Source organism: Suncus etruscus, chromosome 7 (genome assembly GCF_024139225.1).
Source record: "Suncus etruscus isolate mSunEtr1 chromosome 7, mSunEtr1.pri.cur, whole genome shotgun sequence".
NCBI classification, from domain to species: Eukaryota; Metazoa; Chordata; class Mammalia; order Eulipotyphla; family Soricidae; genus Suncus; species Suncus etruscus.
The window spans coordinates 35,481,148-35,495,561 of NC_064854.1; the positions used below are offsets into that span (position 1 = coordinate 35,481,148).

The window sequence follows — 14,414 nt, forward strand, 5'->3', positions numbered from 1 at the left end:
TTACAAAATAAAGTTATTCCAGTATATAATAATATATATAATATTTATATAAATAACTATATAGTATATAATAGAATAAAAAGTTCAAATTTACAGAGCTCCTTTCTAGTAAAATTAAAATCTGATATTACAAACTTGAAGTAAATTGTATTATTAAGTGGTTATATTGAGGATAAGGACATATTTCTGGCAACATGTTACTACTTGCTTAGAAGCATCAGCTCTTTAGTACAGATATATGAACTTTAAAGAAAACAAGATGATGTCTTTTCGTAGAGGCTTAGAAATTCAAATTTTGAACATATAATTGTGGTTTTAAATATAGTTTTCAGTCTTTCTGAATTAAGAGTTCTTTTTTAATTATGAAAAATAGCTATTAATTCCTGTCATAATATCCCCAAACACATGCAAATACATAGTAATAAAAAACTGTAAATTGTTATTTGGACAATATCAAAACAATGTAATAATTATAGATTATTTAAAATAACAATTTATCCTCAAGAGGGGCCAGATCATGTATAGCAGGTAAGGCCTTGCACTCAAGCCTATAGATTCAATTCCCAATATGGCCAAAACCCTGTATGGTACTCGCAGTCCAGCCAGGGAGAGATCCCTGAACACAGATGCAGAAAGTGACCCTGAGCACTGCTTTGTATTCTCAAAGCACACAAAAAAAGCAAAAAGCAGCAATTATCCTTGAATATTAGAGAAGCTAGCTTTAAAAAGTTCTAAATACAGGGGCCCGATAGGGCATTTGCCTTGCATGCAGAAGGACGGTGGTTCGAATCCCAGCATCCCATATGTTCCCCTGAGCCTGCTACGAGTGATTTCTGAGCGTAGAGCCAAGAGTAACCCCCCCTGGGTGTGATCCAAAAACCAAAATAAATAGATAAAAGTTCTAAATACAATATATAATAGTCCTTTCTAAATTCTTCAACATGTATTATTCTCTTGTAGAGAAGTATAGAATCCAGAGAATTAAGCACTCTTGAATCTGCTTTTCTAATCAGCTTAAGGCCAAAAAAGCTATGTAAACAGCAAAAAACAGTAGGTAAGCAAAAATAAAAAAGAAAGAAAAGAGATTCTGAATACCCGTAATGGGCTTTCTGACAGACTCTTCTACTATTCCTTATTTAAACGTATGGAATAAACAGGCACCTATGATAATTCAGAAAAGGAAAAAAATTTTGAGAACGCCTTTCATTTGCTATGCAACAATTATGAAACATCAATTTTGAAAACAAGATAAATAAAATGGCTAAATAAAAAAAGCACATACTAATGAGGCAATCAAGCACTTGACTTACAATGGTTAAAAATTTGAATCAGATAATTGACTTTTATATTTAAAAAGTCAGTAAAAACGGCCCATTTTCTTTCTAGTAGTCCAGTATAATATTTTTTAACTCTGGCATCAGCCTATACCAGTTTCTGTGGTTGTCAGTGAAATGGTAAGTTTGTTTGTATTAGGAATTCATTACTTTTTTAAAAACCACCACCAAAAAACCCCAGGGACTACCTTTAAAACTAGAATTACACTAATGAAGTTAAGATTTTATATTTATTTATTTTTGTTTGTATGTAGGGGGGGTGGGCACCCTGGCAAATGCTCAGAGGATTACTACTGGCTCTACACTCGGAATCACTCCTGGAAGTGCTTGGGAGACCAAATGGGGAGTTGGGGATCAAGTTAGGTCAGCTGCAGGCATGACAAATGCCCTACCTGCTGTACTATTCCCTCTGGCCCCCAAAAAAGTTTTTTTTTTCAAAGAAAGATTCTTTAATGTAGGACTTAAAAGCAGCAATGCAGAGGATAAATAAAGAACAATAATCAATAAAAATAAAGAGCAATAATCATGAACAATATTTTGATTTCATCCTCTCTCCAGAGAGTCTGGAGAAGGTACTCTTTCAAGTTGTATTTAGAGTCCTATCTATTTACTGAACACAACATTTTCTTGGGGGGTCACACCCGGCAGGCGCTCAGGGATTACTTCTGGGCAGGCTCGGGAGCCCATATGGGATGCCGGGATTTGAACTATCATCCTTCTGCATGCAAGAGGCAAAACGCCTTACCTTCCAGCTATCTCTCTCGGGCCCCTGAACACACATTTTGATTTTTTTCCTCCATTGGTTTACAGTTAATTCAAGTTAATTGCACCTATGATAATAGTAATCCACAATACCACACTGTTAAAGTACAATGAAGAAGAAAACATCTTTAGATTTCTGAAATATTCACAAGAAAGACTATAAAGTGTTACTCTAGCTTAATCCCTAGGAATCTAGTTTCTAAGAATAGCAGAAAAATCTAGTAAAACTTAAAGGAAAATTAAAAGCAGAAAAAAAAAAAACAAAAAAACCCTGGCAGAACCCATTCTTTGAAACATGTGCCATATACAGGGAAGAGAAAGAATTCTAAAAGGAAAATTACACAATATACAATTACTAAGATGATTTTTTTTTTCAGATACTTTTTTTAAGGGCACACTTAGCAGTGATTAGGGGCTTACTCTCAGCTCTGTTCTCATGGATCACCTCCTTGAGATGCTCAGGAATCAGATGAGGTCTGGGGGTTGATACTCGGGGTCAGTTCATTTCAGGTATATGTCTAACCCACGTGTACTTATTTGCTTGGTCCCATATAAAACTTTTGATATTTTTTATGTTTACTTTTTATTTTATTATTTTTTAAATTTTTATTGTAACCAAAGTGAATTACAAATCTTTCACAGTAATACTTTTTTTTTTTTTTTGGTTTTTGGGCCACACCCCGGCGGTGCTCAAGGGGTTATATTCCTGGCTGTCTGCTCAGAAATAGCTCCTGGCAGCCACGGGGGACCATATGGGACACTGGGGATTCGAACCATACCACCTTTGGTCCTGGATTGGATGCTGGGCAAGGCAAAGTGCTGCTAGTGCTAATCTCTACCGTGGCCCTATGTTTACCTTTTAAAAGTAAGTTTTCTCATACCAAAACTAACTCTAGTATAGAACAATAATTTACTTAAAAAGAAATCATTTAGTATAACCAGGGAAATAGCTCAAAGGACTGAAACACCATCCTGGCACAACCCATTATCCACAGAATGCTGCTGAGGCTTATCCCGTGGAAGACCCTCAGCACTGCTGCACACGAAGGTTCAGTATGGTTTATTGGTCCCTGCCACTGAGCACTACTGGGGAGTTTCCCCAAATCATTGCCTCGTTATTCACTCTTAACTTGATCTACTCTATTTTTAAGGAGTAGAGATTGAATGAGGTCTGAGGGGCTGATAGTGCATGGTTAAGGCACTGGCCTAACTTGCAGTCTGGCTCAGGTCTTAGCTCCATGGTCAAATCCCTGAACACCATTAGAATTTGCCTCCTAAGCAGAAAGCGCAGGAATAGTTCCTATGCACCTCTTAATGTGGTCCAGCATCCTCAGCATTATACAGAAAATGGCATACCAATTATCTAACAAATAGTTTCAAAGAAATTTGTTTAATCTTAATATAACTTTATCAGGAAGACATGTATCTTCAAAATTTCTACACTATGTATAAAACAAAACCTTTACGATTCTTCCTTTAAGAAGAAAAAAAGATTTCTTTTTTTTTTATTTTAGAGAAACAGAATATAGTATTTTCATCACATAACTGTCACAGATTTTATGCCAAAAATTTTAAAGTGCAATATATCCATTATGTAAAACTTAAAATAATTTAGACTAGAAGATATTTTCTGAAATGTGCTGAGTATTTCCTGAAAATGTGAAATTTTCTTTTGAGATGACAGATTTGTATTTCACAGAAATACAAGTCTTCTATGTTCTATGCTAGGAATTTGCTCTACCCACCTAAGCTATGTTTTTAGGCCCAAACAATAAATTTGGGGTGACAGGGCATACTCCTGATGATGATCCAGCTGGGTAGTTAACTACCAGGTCCAGGAGGACATGAAGCTGCTTGGATTTTACAGGTCTACACCTAATCTTGCTCAAGGAAACATGTGGGTGCCCAAGCATAAAACTCTGACCCAGTACAAGCATGCACCCCTGACTGCTAAAGTTATCCCCGAGCTCTCACATAATTTTTAAATGAATACTACAATTTACATATCTCAAATAGTACAGATTTGTGTTCTGAAACAGAAGCTAAAGCTTTAAAATATTAACTAAAAGATTTTAGGCACATTTTATAAAACAGCCATAAGACAAACAAAAGTATCTAAGAATATTTCCAAATTATTGCTTTAGATTAAATATTATTCTCTGAAAAATCAGTTTCTCTCATAAAACATTCTGAATTATTTTCAACAAATAAGGCTTTGTATAATTTATACACTGGCCGATCTGCTTTTAAGCAACTGAAAGAGAGCCGAGGCACATCCAAGCCCAGAACAGTAACAATTCATGGTCCATGAAATGCATTCAGAAAACAATTGTCATACATTAAATAATTACAAAAAACATCTCTGAATATGGGTATGTTTTAATAAAAATGCCTAATGAATACTATAGCTATAATATTCAAATAAATTTTCAAATTTAAGTTCTTCAAAAACTATCTTGAGAGAAATAAAGACAATAGGCCACATGCTTAAATAAGAAACGACATCAGACATTTTTACAGAAATGTAAATCATAACAAATAAACATACCGAAGTGTGCTGAAACCACTGCTACTTTTTACTTTGTGTAGAGGTACTGCATGTCTGGGTCCCAGGTTGTGCTGTTCCTGTTTCGATTTATACTCTTATATACTTTTCCTACAGGAGAGTTCATCATTGTCACTGTCATGTAGGGATGGTGTCCGAGGCCTAAAATGCCGCCATCTCTACATGATTTTGATATTGACTAATATTTGACTGAGGTACTTTAGAGGAAAGATTTGTCCGAGGTATTTGTTTCTGAGGTATTGGCAAACTGATTGACTGGAGAATGTTGCGGTAAAGAAAGCGTTTCCAAATCCAGATGGCGAAACATACTGTCATAGTCCGAGTGAGCTCTGTCCAGTAAGACCCTATTAAAAATAAGGTAGGAAACATTTGTAAAATTAGCTAGTCAGATAGTATATGAAAACATCTTTCTTTTTCTTGCACAATCTCTAGAATTGAATACAGAATATCTAAGGGCTATAGATATCATTACGGTATTTGTCTACATAAGCTAAAAACCTTAATTTCGATAAAGGGATCTTTTACTTGATAATGGTCATGATGAAAAATCAAGTGATACACCTAAAAACACATACTATTTAAAAATGAAATAAAAACAAGAAACAAAACAAAAACAGCAACAATTAGCACATACCACTACTCATTTTTACCAATGAAAGTCTAAAAAACTCTATGTGTTGTTTCTAACCCAATGTTAGTGACACCAACATATGACATTGCTTTTCTAATTAAAAAAAAAAAAAGCACCTCTTTTCATTTTAAAGTACTGAAACACTCCATAAATGCTAACATCTTTCTTTTTCTCTCTGTTTTTTAATTTTGGGCCATACCCCAGCAGTGTATAGGGAAACACTCCTGGCAGGGAGTGGTGAGAGAGGAGAGATGGACTTAAAGGATGCCAGGGATCAAACACAGATTGGCTGTGTGCAAGGCAAACACCCTACCCATTGTGTACTAAGGAGCCATCTCCTAACCTTTTTCTTTTTAAGCATCTTTTTTTTTGGGGGGGGAGGGAGAGGGAACTGGAGGGACTGGAGGTGAAAAGCAGTCAAAAGATGTATGAAATGTATGAGATGAGAGGGAAAAGAGGAGAGGGAGGGAGGGGGTGAAGAGTTATTTTTAAAACTGAATTTATTGAGAAAGATGTAAAGGGAGAGAAAGATATATACATGTTGAGCTTACATGTACACTCTCCAGAGTGGAAGAAACAAGCATAAATACATGTTCACAGGAGGAGAACACAAATTGGAAAGGGCAAGCATTTGTGGGATATTTTATACCATTAAAATTTATTATGATGGGGCCGGGTAGGTGGCGCTGGAAGTAAGGTGTCTGCCTTGCAAACGCTAGCCAAGGATCAGGACCGCGGTTCGATCCCCCCCGGCGTCCCATATGGTCTCCCCCAAGCCAGGGGCGATTTCTGAGCACATAGCCAGGAGTAACCCCTGAGCGTCAAACGGGTGTGGCCCAAAAAACAAAACAAAAAACAAAAAACAAAAAAACAAAAAAATTTATTATGAGGGCCCGGAGAGATAGCACAGAGGCGTTTGCCTTGCAAGCAGCTGATCCAGGATCAAAGGTGGTTGGTTCGAATCCCGGTTGTCACATATGGTCCCCCCCGTGCCTGCCAGGAGCTATTTCTGAGCAGACAGCCAGGAGTAACCCCTGAGCACCGCCGGGTGTGGCCCAAAAACAAACAAACAAAAAAACCAAAAAAAAAAAAATTAAATAAATAAAATAAAATAAAATTTATTATGAACAGAAAATTAAAACTCATAAAGGGGAAAAGAAATACATGTATATAAGTCTTTATCAAAAGTTAAACCCATGTTTTTCCTTGAAAACAATTTGTTATCTTTTTTTGCAATTCCTTCTCTATCCCCTCGCAACTTTTCATATAAAGGCATCTGAAGTATTAAGAAATTCTATGAAGTAAAAAACAAAACAAAACAAAAAGTGTGAGGGAGCAAAAAAAAAAAAAAAAAAAAAAAAAAAAAAAAAGAGCCATTAGATCATAACAAACTAGAATGCAAAGGTCATGTTATCCATGGACCAGATAGCCCTTTCAAGGATAAGTCAAACATTGTTAGCTGCTAAATGACTTTTTCAGTGTACTTTAATACTTTCTTCCACTACCTCCCAGAATTCATGAAAACACTTTAGTTTCTTTAAGTTAATACCATTATGCAATCATGATTTATAGTTGCTTTCACATAGCTCTCTTTTTCAAAGAACTCTATTCCTAGATTAGACCTGAAGTTTTGATTCATTGAAGAAAGCCAGGTCCATTCAAGATGCCAGTTATTATGGTCATAGGGGAACCCAGCTAATAAATTGGTAAAAAAATATTTTAGTTTATAAAAGAAAACTAGCAAATGGAAACATATGAGCTATTTCTTTAAATTTCAGATTGTCCGACTGCCTAAAATATTTTCATGCTGAGAATACAGAAACATTTTACCTTCCACCACGCCCAACCCGTCTTCGTGCAAATCCAATACAGCTTTGGGGTACGGTGAGGGTAGTTAAGCAGTATCTATATCGAACATCTCCTAATCCTCCATCTTTAGGACTAGTCCAAGGCCAATTGCCAGTTTGGTCTAAGTGAGGCTTAAAAAAAGAAAATTCAGATTATTTTGTTAGTTAAAAGTAACTAAGAAGAGATAGTACTGTGGGGAAGGCTCCTGCCTTGTACATGGCCTGCACAAATTCCACCCCTTGTACCACACAGAGTGCTCTGAGCACCACTAGGAGTGACTGCTGAGCAGAGTCCTGGACATAGCTAAATGTTGTTCAGTCCCACATCCTCTTGAAATTTTTTTTGAAAATAGACAAATAGGCTGCTGTTTAAAAGATAAGCTGAAATATATGCTTTACTAGATGGCCTTGAGCCCCAGGGCCCAAGAATTGAGCTGTTAGGACAGCAATGGCTGGGTGGGACCAATTACCACCAACAGCACCCCCAACTACCACTGGAGATGCCCACAACAGAGATATAAGAGGGCATAATACTCACAGCATAGTACTGACAGCCTGCTTTCCTACGAAAAGCAAATGGAACCATCGGGATCATTCTCTTCCTCAGCTTCTGAAGAGCCAGATAAAACCTTTAAATAAAAATCAAGTGTGTTAAAACATATGACTTTCCCTACATTCCTCCTCCATCTTCCTAGGAAATTCTTATCATTTACCTGGGAAAGTGGTTCTTCATCTGAGCTGGGAAAGTCATACTGATTTAAGTCTTTAGCATTAAAGACTGGCAGTGCGGCAGGACTCGTCTGTTGAGTAGCAGCAGCAGCAGACGATGGTAAGACTTTGGGCTTCTTTTCATATTTACGTTTCGGTCGGATAAGATCAGCTTTATCTTGCTGCAATAAAATCATGAATTAATTAAATAGTAGAAAATATCTTCAATAAGCCTGGTTACTAGGAAAGTCACTCCCTATAAGTGAAGGTATTTGCTTTTACTTAGGATATGACTTACGGTATCATTTTGTTAATATATTTTAGACATTTCTAAGATCATAAGTATCTTCCTACAATGCACATATAACAATGTGCAAGTTACTCAGTTTTTTTTTGGTTTCTGGTTTACACCCGGTAGTGCTCAGGGGTTACTCCTGGCTCTGTGCTCAGAAGTCACTCCTGGCTGGCTCGGGGGACCATATGGGATGCCAGGAATCAAAGCCGAGTCCGCCAGGCTTGGCCAAGTGCAAGGCAAATGATCTACTGCAGCGCTATCTTTCGGGCCCCTCAAGTTATTATTAGTAAATGTAAGTTATTGTGTAATTATTATGTAAAGCTAGTTGCCATATTTTCTAAACTTTCTATGAAACTTCTGAGAGAGGAAGTCTTTATTCTAATTAACAAGAGAAAAGGCTTATTATTCCTCTAATTAATAAGAGGAAAGGCTGAAATTAAACTAAAAAATCTTATTGAACATCATGAATACCGCCCATATCCAAAAGGTGAGAAAATATAAATGAAAGCAGTTTTACATAAACAGAAAACAAAATACCGAGACTGCCAACATAGTGGAAAATGAGCTGTAATATGAAGTATTATCAAAATAAAAAAGTCAAAGATTAACTAAAAAGAACTATGAAAAGGTTTCTGTGACAGTAATTTTGAGTAGTTTTAGAAGGTAAAATATAAATTCACGATAAACAAGTTAAAATACAAGGGCAAAAGTGAATTAATGGGATACAGCACATACAAAAATTACACATAAGTAACGGCAAAGAATAAATTCAGTTTTTTTTTTAGGTTAAATTAAGTATTTTTATGTGTAAGAATAAGCAAGAATCACAGGGACAAAAATGTTATTAGTTGTGGGGGAAAAAAACCCATTGAGGCAAATAGCAAGATTATATAAAAATGCTATGGGCAGATTATAGAAAAATATGATGCCTGGGGGCTGGAGCGATGGCGAAGCGATAAGGCGTTTGTGTGGTTCGATTCTCCAGAGCGATTTCTGAGCACATAGCTAGGAATAATCCCCGAGTGTCACTGGGTGTGGCCCAAAAACCAATACTTAACTACAATCAAAACTGTCAAAATACTAAGGCCTTTAATAACTATTCTGGTTTGGAACTAAAATTAAAATAAAGCACTTTCTAGGATATACAGAGAAAAATACAAGAGGAAAAGGGGCTGACAATAGTACAGGTGAGGCATTTGCCTTACATGTGGCTGTTGCAGCCATGACCCTGGTTCAAGTTCCCGGCATCACATATGGTCCCCTAAGCTAAACACTACCCCAGTCAAAGCTGACAATTTAGAGTTGTTGTGAAGCTTCTGTTTAAAGGCTAATCTGTCAAAAATTTGTATTTATAAAGTATTCCTCCTACTGAAATGCTCACAGATTAAAAAAACGATAAACTCAGGCCGGGAAGGTGGTGCTAGAGGTAAGGTGTCTGCCTTGCAAGCGCTAGCATAGGACAGACCGTGGTTCAATCCCTCGGCATCCCATATGGTCCCCCCAAGCCAGGGGTGATTTCTGAGTGCATAGCCAGGAGTAACCCCTGAACGTCAAACAGGTGTGGCCCAAAAAAACAAACCCCCCCCCAAAAAATAACAACGATAAACTCATCCTATAAAGAAACATACAATGTTTCCCCAAACCTCTGTATAAAATAATAAAAACCCACCACTGGAAGCACTTTATTATCCTACAACAAAATATTCCTTTTATCAAACAAAGTAACAAAACATTCATCCATTATCCATATCCTTCCATATCCATCTGTCCATCCGATTGTTCATCCGTCTGTCACTCCCTCCCCTCTACCCATCCATCTCCATCCATCCAGTTTTTGGATGTTATCAAATCCAGCTATGCTCAGGGGTTTGTTACTCCTAGCTCTGTACTCAGGCATCACTCCTGGGAGTACTTGAGGGACTATATGGGATGCTGGGGATTGAACCCAGGTCAGCAGCGTGCAACCCCCATATCCCCCAATTTATTTAAAGAAAAAAAAAACAAACAAACAAAAACTAAGAAAAATAAAAGTAATCACACATTTGTTTTCCTTGTAAAAGCCAAAACCATCAAGGTTTTACAAGGGTTTCTTTTTTCAACAATCCTAAATATACAATCAACTACCATTACAGAAACTTTTATCACCTTATTAACTTTGAATTCCTTCACATCCATTGATTCCTGATGTTTAAATTGACTGCTATTAGTAATAGGGATGATGGGGATGGCATAAGTAGGTTTCATAGGTTGTCTCTGTGCCATGACCTCAGATAGGATCTCTCCATTGTAGTCACCCAAATTATATCTGAAATTATATTAAAAAAATGTAGTTTAAGAATTTTCATAAGTAGTGATTCCTTAGGACTATTAATAACTATTAATAACAGGCATAGATAATAATTAAACTGAAAGTTATAGCAAAACTTTGATTACTTCTGAATGCTTATTTAAATACGATTATATAAAAATTTTTGTTTCTTCCTCTATCTCTTGGCTTATAGTTTACCTGGAAGGAAAGAAGTATGTGGAGAAACCTTTTTTTCTCTTGAATTTTAGCTTAGTTTTTGATGACAGTTAATCTATGTCTAAAATGGCGCTGGAGAAATGTCTGCCTAATTGAAACTGAATATGCTATTTAACTAATTTTCTGAATATAGCTCAATTATTAATAACACAAATTTTGAGATAGGGACAAGAAAACAAGAATGTGAGGCTCCAAGTTTTCATGATTTTTGTTAAATAGTTGAGCATTAAGAATATGAATCTTGAGGCTGGAGAGATAGCATAGAGGTAGTGCATTTGCCTTGCATGCAGAAGGTTGGTGGTTCAAATCCTGGCATCCCATATGATCCCCTGAGCCTGCCAGGAGAGATTTCTGAGCACGAAGCCAGGAGTAACCCCTGAGCGCTGCTGGGTGTGACCCAAAAACCAAAACCAAAAAAAAAAAAAAAAAAAAAAAAGAATATGAATTTCCCCCCAGCCTCATACCTCACAAATTTACTGATCCCAGTCACTTTTAAAAAATACAAGAAAACAAGTATAAAATTATAACTGTTGGGGCTGGAGAGATAGCATGGAGGTAAGGTGTTTGCAGGAGGTCATCGGTTCAAATCCCAGCGTCCCATATGGTCCCCTGTGCCTGCCAGGAGCAATTTCTGGGCATGGAGCCAGGAGTAACCCCTGAGCACTGCCGGGTGTGACCCAAAAACCACACACACACACACACACAAATATCTATCTATCTAGCTATCTATCTAGCTATCTATCTATCTATCTATCTATCTATCTATCTATCTATCTATCTATCTATGTAACTGTTTATAAAATATTTTAACACAATAATACAAAATGCTCACAGTACTTCTAAATATTATTAAAATAGCTACCTTTTTTCCATAATTTCCAGTGTTAAGTGCAATAGCTCTCTTTTACTCTTTTCTCTTCTTTTTATCATTTCTAGAATAGTAACAGCCCGGCTTAGATCTCGACGCAGCTTAAGCATTTTTTCATAAGAGGCTTCATCATTTTTGCGATTCTGTAAAACACAAAGTTGTTTAATGTTAATAAACATTTCTAACATTTAAGCATAGTTAAATAGTTAATGATGTATTTTGTATATGTTTGAATCTAGATTAGATATTAACATGCTGATGCTAGCCAGGCTCCATCACTGGAATTTCCTATCAGTTTCTCAGCATTGGCAGCTTCATCAATAGTGCTCCACTTTGTCAGGTGGTAACAAATTGAAATGGAATTTTGGCAATAACAACCATTTCTGTTGGTACTGTCTGTCTGGTATGGAATCTAAGTGTTACACACTGGCAGTATGCACCAGCATCAATGTGTTAAAGACGACACTGACAGGGTGCTTAATTCACCAGTAAGTCAATTTTGTGTGCACATTTTAAATTAAAAGGGACTGGGGCAATAGCACAGTGTTTAGGGCATCAGCCCAATAAGTGACCAACCTGGGTTCAACCCCCCCCCATCATCTTGAGCACTGCCAGGAATGATTCCTGAGTGTAGAGCCAGGAGTAACCCAGGACCACCACGTGTAGCCCCAAAATAGCAAAAACAAGTAAAAAGACAACAAAAACCAAGATTTAAATTGCTATTAAAATACATCCAGAATAGAACTGAAATGATAACACTACAAGTAGGATGTCTGTCCTGCATACGGCTGACAGGTTCAATCTCTGTATCCCATATGGTACATACTCTGAGCATTGCTAGGAGTGATTCCTGCGTGCAGAGCCTGAGTGCAGTGATACTCCTACCTATAAATATTTAGAAACTTCTCAGATTTCACTTACTTTTCGAGTTTGCATCTTTTCAGTACGTCTTCTAAAAGCCACATAAGGATCATTTGTGCTGGAACCATCTCGCTTCTCTTGTTTTACAGATGGAATAAGAGATGGCCCTCGACAGTTTTTTCTCTTTTTAATCCAGTATTCATAAACTTCTCTAATTAGTTCATCATCTTCTTTTAGCAGTAGTTTGGCTTCCTGCAGACTGACTGGCTGAATGTAAAATCAGTACGTCATTTTTCATATAATACACAGAGTCAAAAAGATTAAATTAAAATAAATTAATCAAAAGGTCTAAATTAAAATGTCAATAATCAAAATATTATATGACTGGGCTAGATGATTTATACACATTACTTTTTCACAATAATCTTAGAAGATGATACAAATTATACAGATTAGGACAGCGAGGCAGAGAAAAATTTAAACTCAAAGATTTTCTTCATAATTAATCCACTCCTCTTGCAGTTTTTACCTATCCTTCCATGAAGCACAATATTTTTTATCAAACAGAAATATGAGTACTGTGTCTCTGTTGTTGGCTTATTTTATTTCTGTTTTGGGGCCATGCCCTGTAGTCTCCCCTGATGGGTGTTTAGGGGACCATATGAGATGCTGGGGATTGAATCATGGTCAATCTCAGGCATGGCTAACTCCCCTACCCACTGGACTATAGCTCTGATCCTGATTTAGCATTTATTGAGGACGAACAAAAGGAAAGTGGTATCTTAACTTCTTGTTTTCTGTCTCAAGTAGCATGTTGAAAGTATTTTCAACTTTTTCTTTTTAGATGTAAGATGTGTACTAATTAGGGCCCGGAGAGATAGCACAGCGGCGTTTGCCTTGCAAGCAGCCGATCCAGGACCAAAGGTGGTTGGTTCGAATCCCAGTGTCCCATATGGTCCCCCGTGCCTGCCAGGAGCTATTTCTGAGCAGACAGCCAGGAGTAACCCCGGAGCACCGCCGGGTGTGACGCAAAAACTAAAAAAGATGTGTACTAATTAAAGTCCTTCCCAAGAAAAGACTTCTGGGATGCAAACACTATTTCATTTTGTCTGGTCAGAACACTCTCTTGGACTTAAACACAGCAAGGTCCAAAGGAGAACAAAATGGGAGAACTGATCCACATAACTGAGTTGGTAGGTGGGGAAGGCAGTTGAGTGAGCTGGGCGTTGGGATCCTGGGTGGAGGAAAGTGATACTCTGGGGATGGGTATAGTGTTGCAATTATATGTATTAGAAACCATGATTAACATTATAGAGCACAGATTCTCAAATCTTTAATCTGGTTACTGGTTATGTGGGTATAATGTTGTGTTTATAAAAATGTGTGTGCCCTTTTGAGCATCTAATTTTCCTTCACTTAAAGTTCAAGAAGTTAAAACATACTGCTCAAGATTATACTGGTTAGTGATGTGCAGGTAAAGAAGTACAAATTCATACTTAACTTTCCATCAAGACTGAGGCACTCAATCTTTCACACAAAACACACACACACACACACACACACACACACACACACGGCTGTACCTGCTGACCACTGCCTTTTTCTAGACGGTCAATCATTTCTTCAAACTGTAATGGGCAGATGTCCATTTTCTTTTTTAGTTTATTCACAAATACTTCATCTTCAGAATCCAAATCATAATCAGGCTGCTCAGCATCCAAACTAAAAGCTGACAGAAGAAACCATAAGCAATCATTTACTGTGTGAATACACTGGCAAAATCTCTCACAGATGTCTAGATAAAAACAAGACCAAGATTTTTTTAAAGATCTAGGAAAGACTTTTTGGGTCTTTGCTTTCTGACTCACAGTCTAAGTTTTCCCATGCTTACTATTATAAAGTAATAAAAGGCAGAAAATGTGACCCATTTTCCCCATAAAAAAAAAAAAAAAAGCAAATTACGAACTAAGTCACTTTTCAGCTTAAAAAATGGTAACAGGGGAGGGGCTAGAGTGATA

General features: G+C 37.0%; 1 protein-coding gene and 1 long non-coding RNA gene across 2 annotated transcripts in view; both read right to left on the reverse strand.

The window, feature by feature from the left end:
• Positions 1-14,414, reverse strand: part of LOC126013953 (uncharacterized) — a 252,752-nt gene that overhangs the window by 45,081 nt on the left and 193,257 nt on the right. The window lies entirely within an intron of this gene.
• The window catches only part of EPC1 (enhancer of polycomb homolog 1), a 66,192-nt gene that overhangs the window by 12,010 nt on the left and 39,768 nt on the right, over positions 1-14,414 (reverse strand). The window contains 10 exon segments of the mRNA XM_049777171.1: positions 543-548; positions 4,861-5,006; positions 7,124-7,272; positions 7,679-7,720; positions 7,722-7,769; positions 7,854-8,030; positions 10,289-10,448; positions 11,530-11,678; positions 12,457-12,663; positions 13,980-14,125. Coding sequence (XP_049633128.1) covers positions 543-548; positions 4,861-5,006; positions 7,124-7,272; positions 7,679-7,720; positions 7,722-7,769; positions 7,854-8,030; positions 10,289-10,448; positions 11,530-11,678; positions 12,457-12,663; positions 13,980-14,125 — 1,230 coding nt within the window.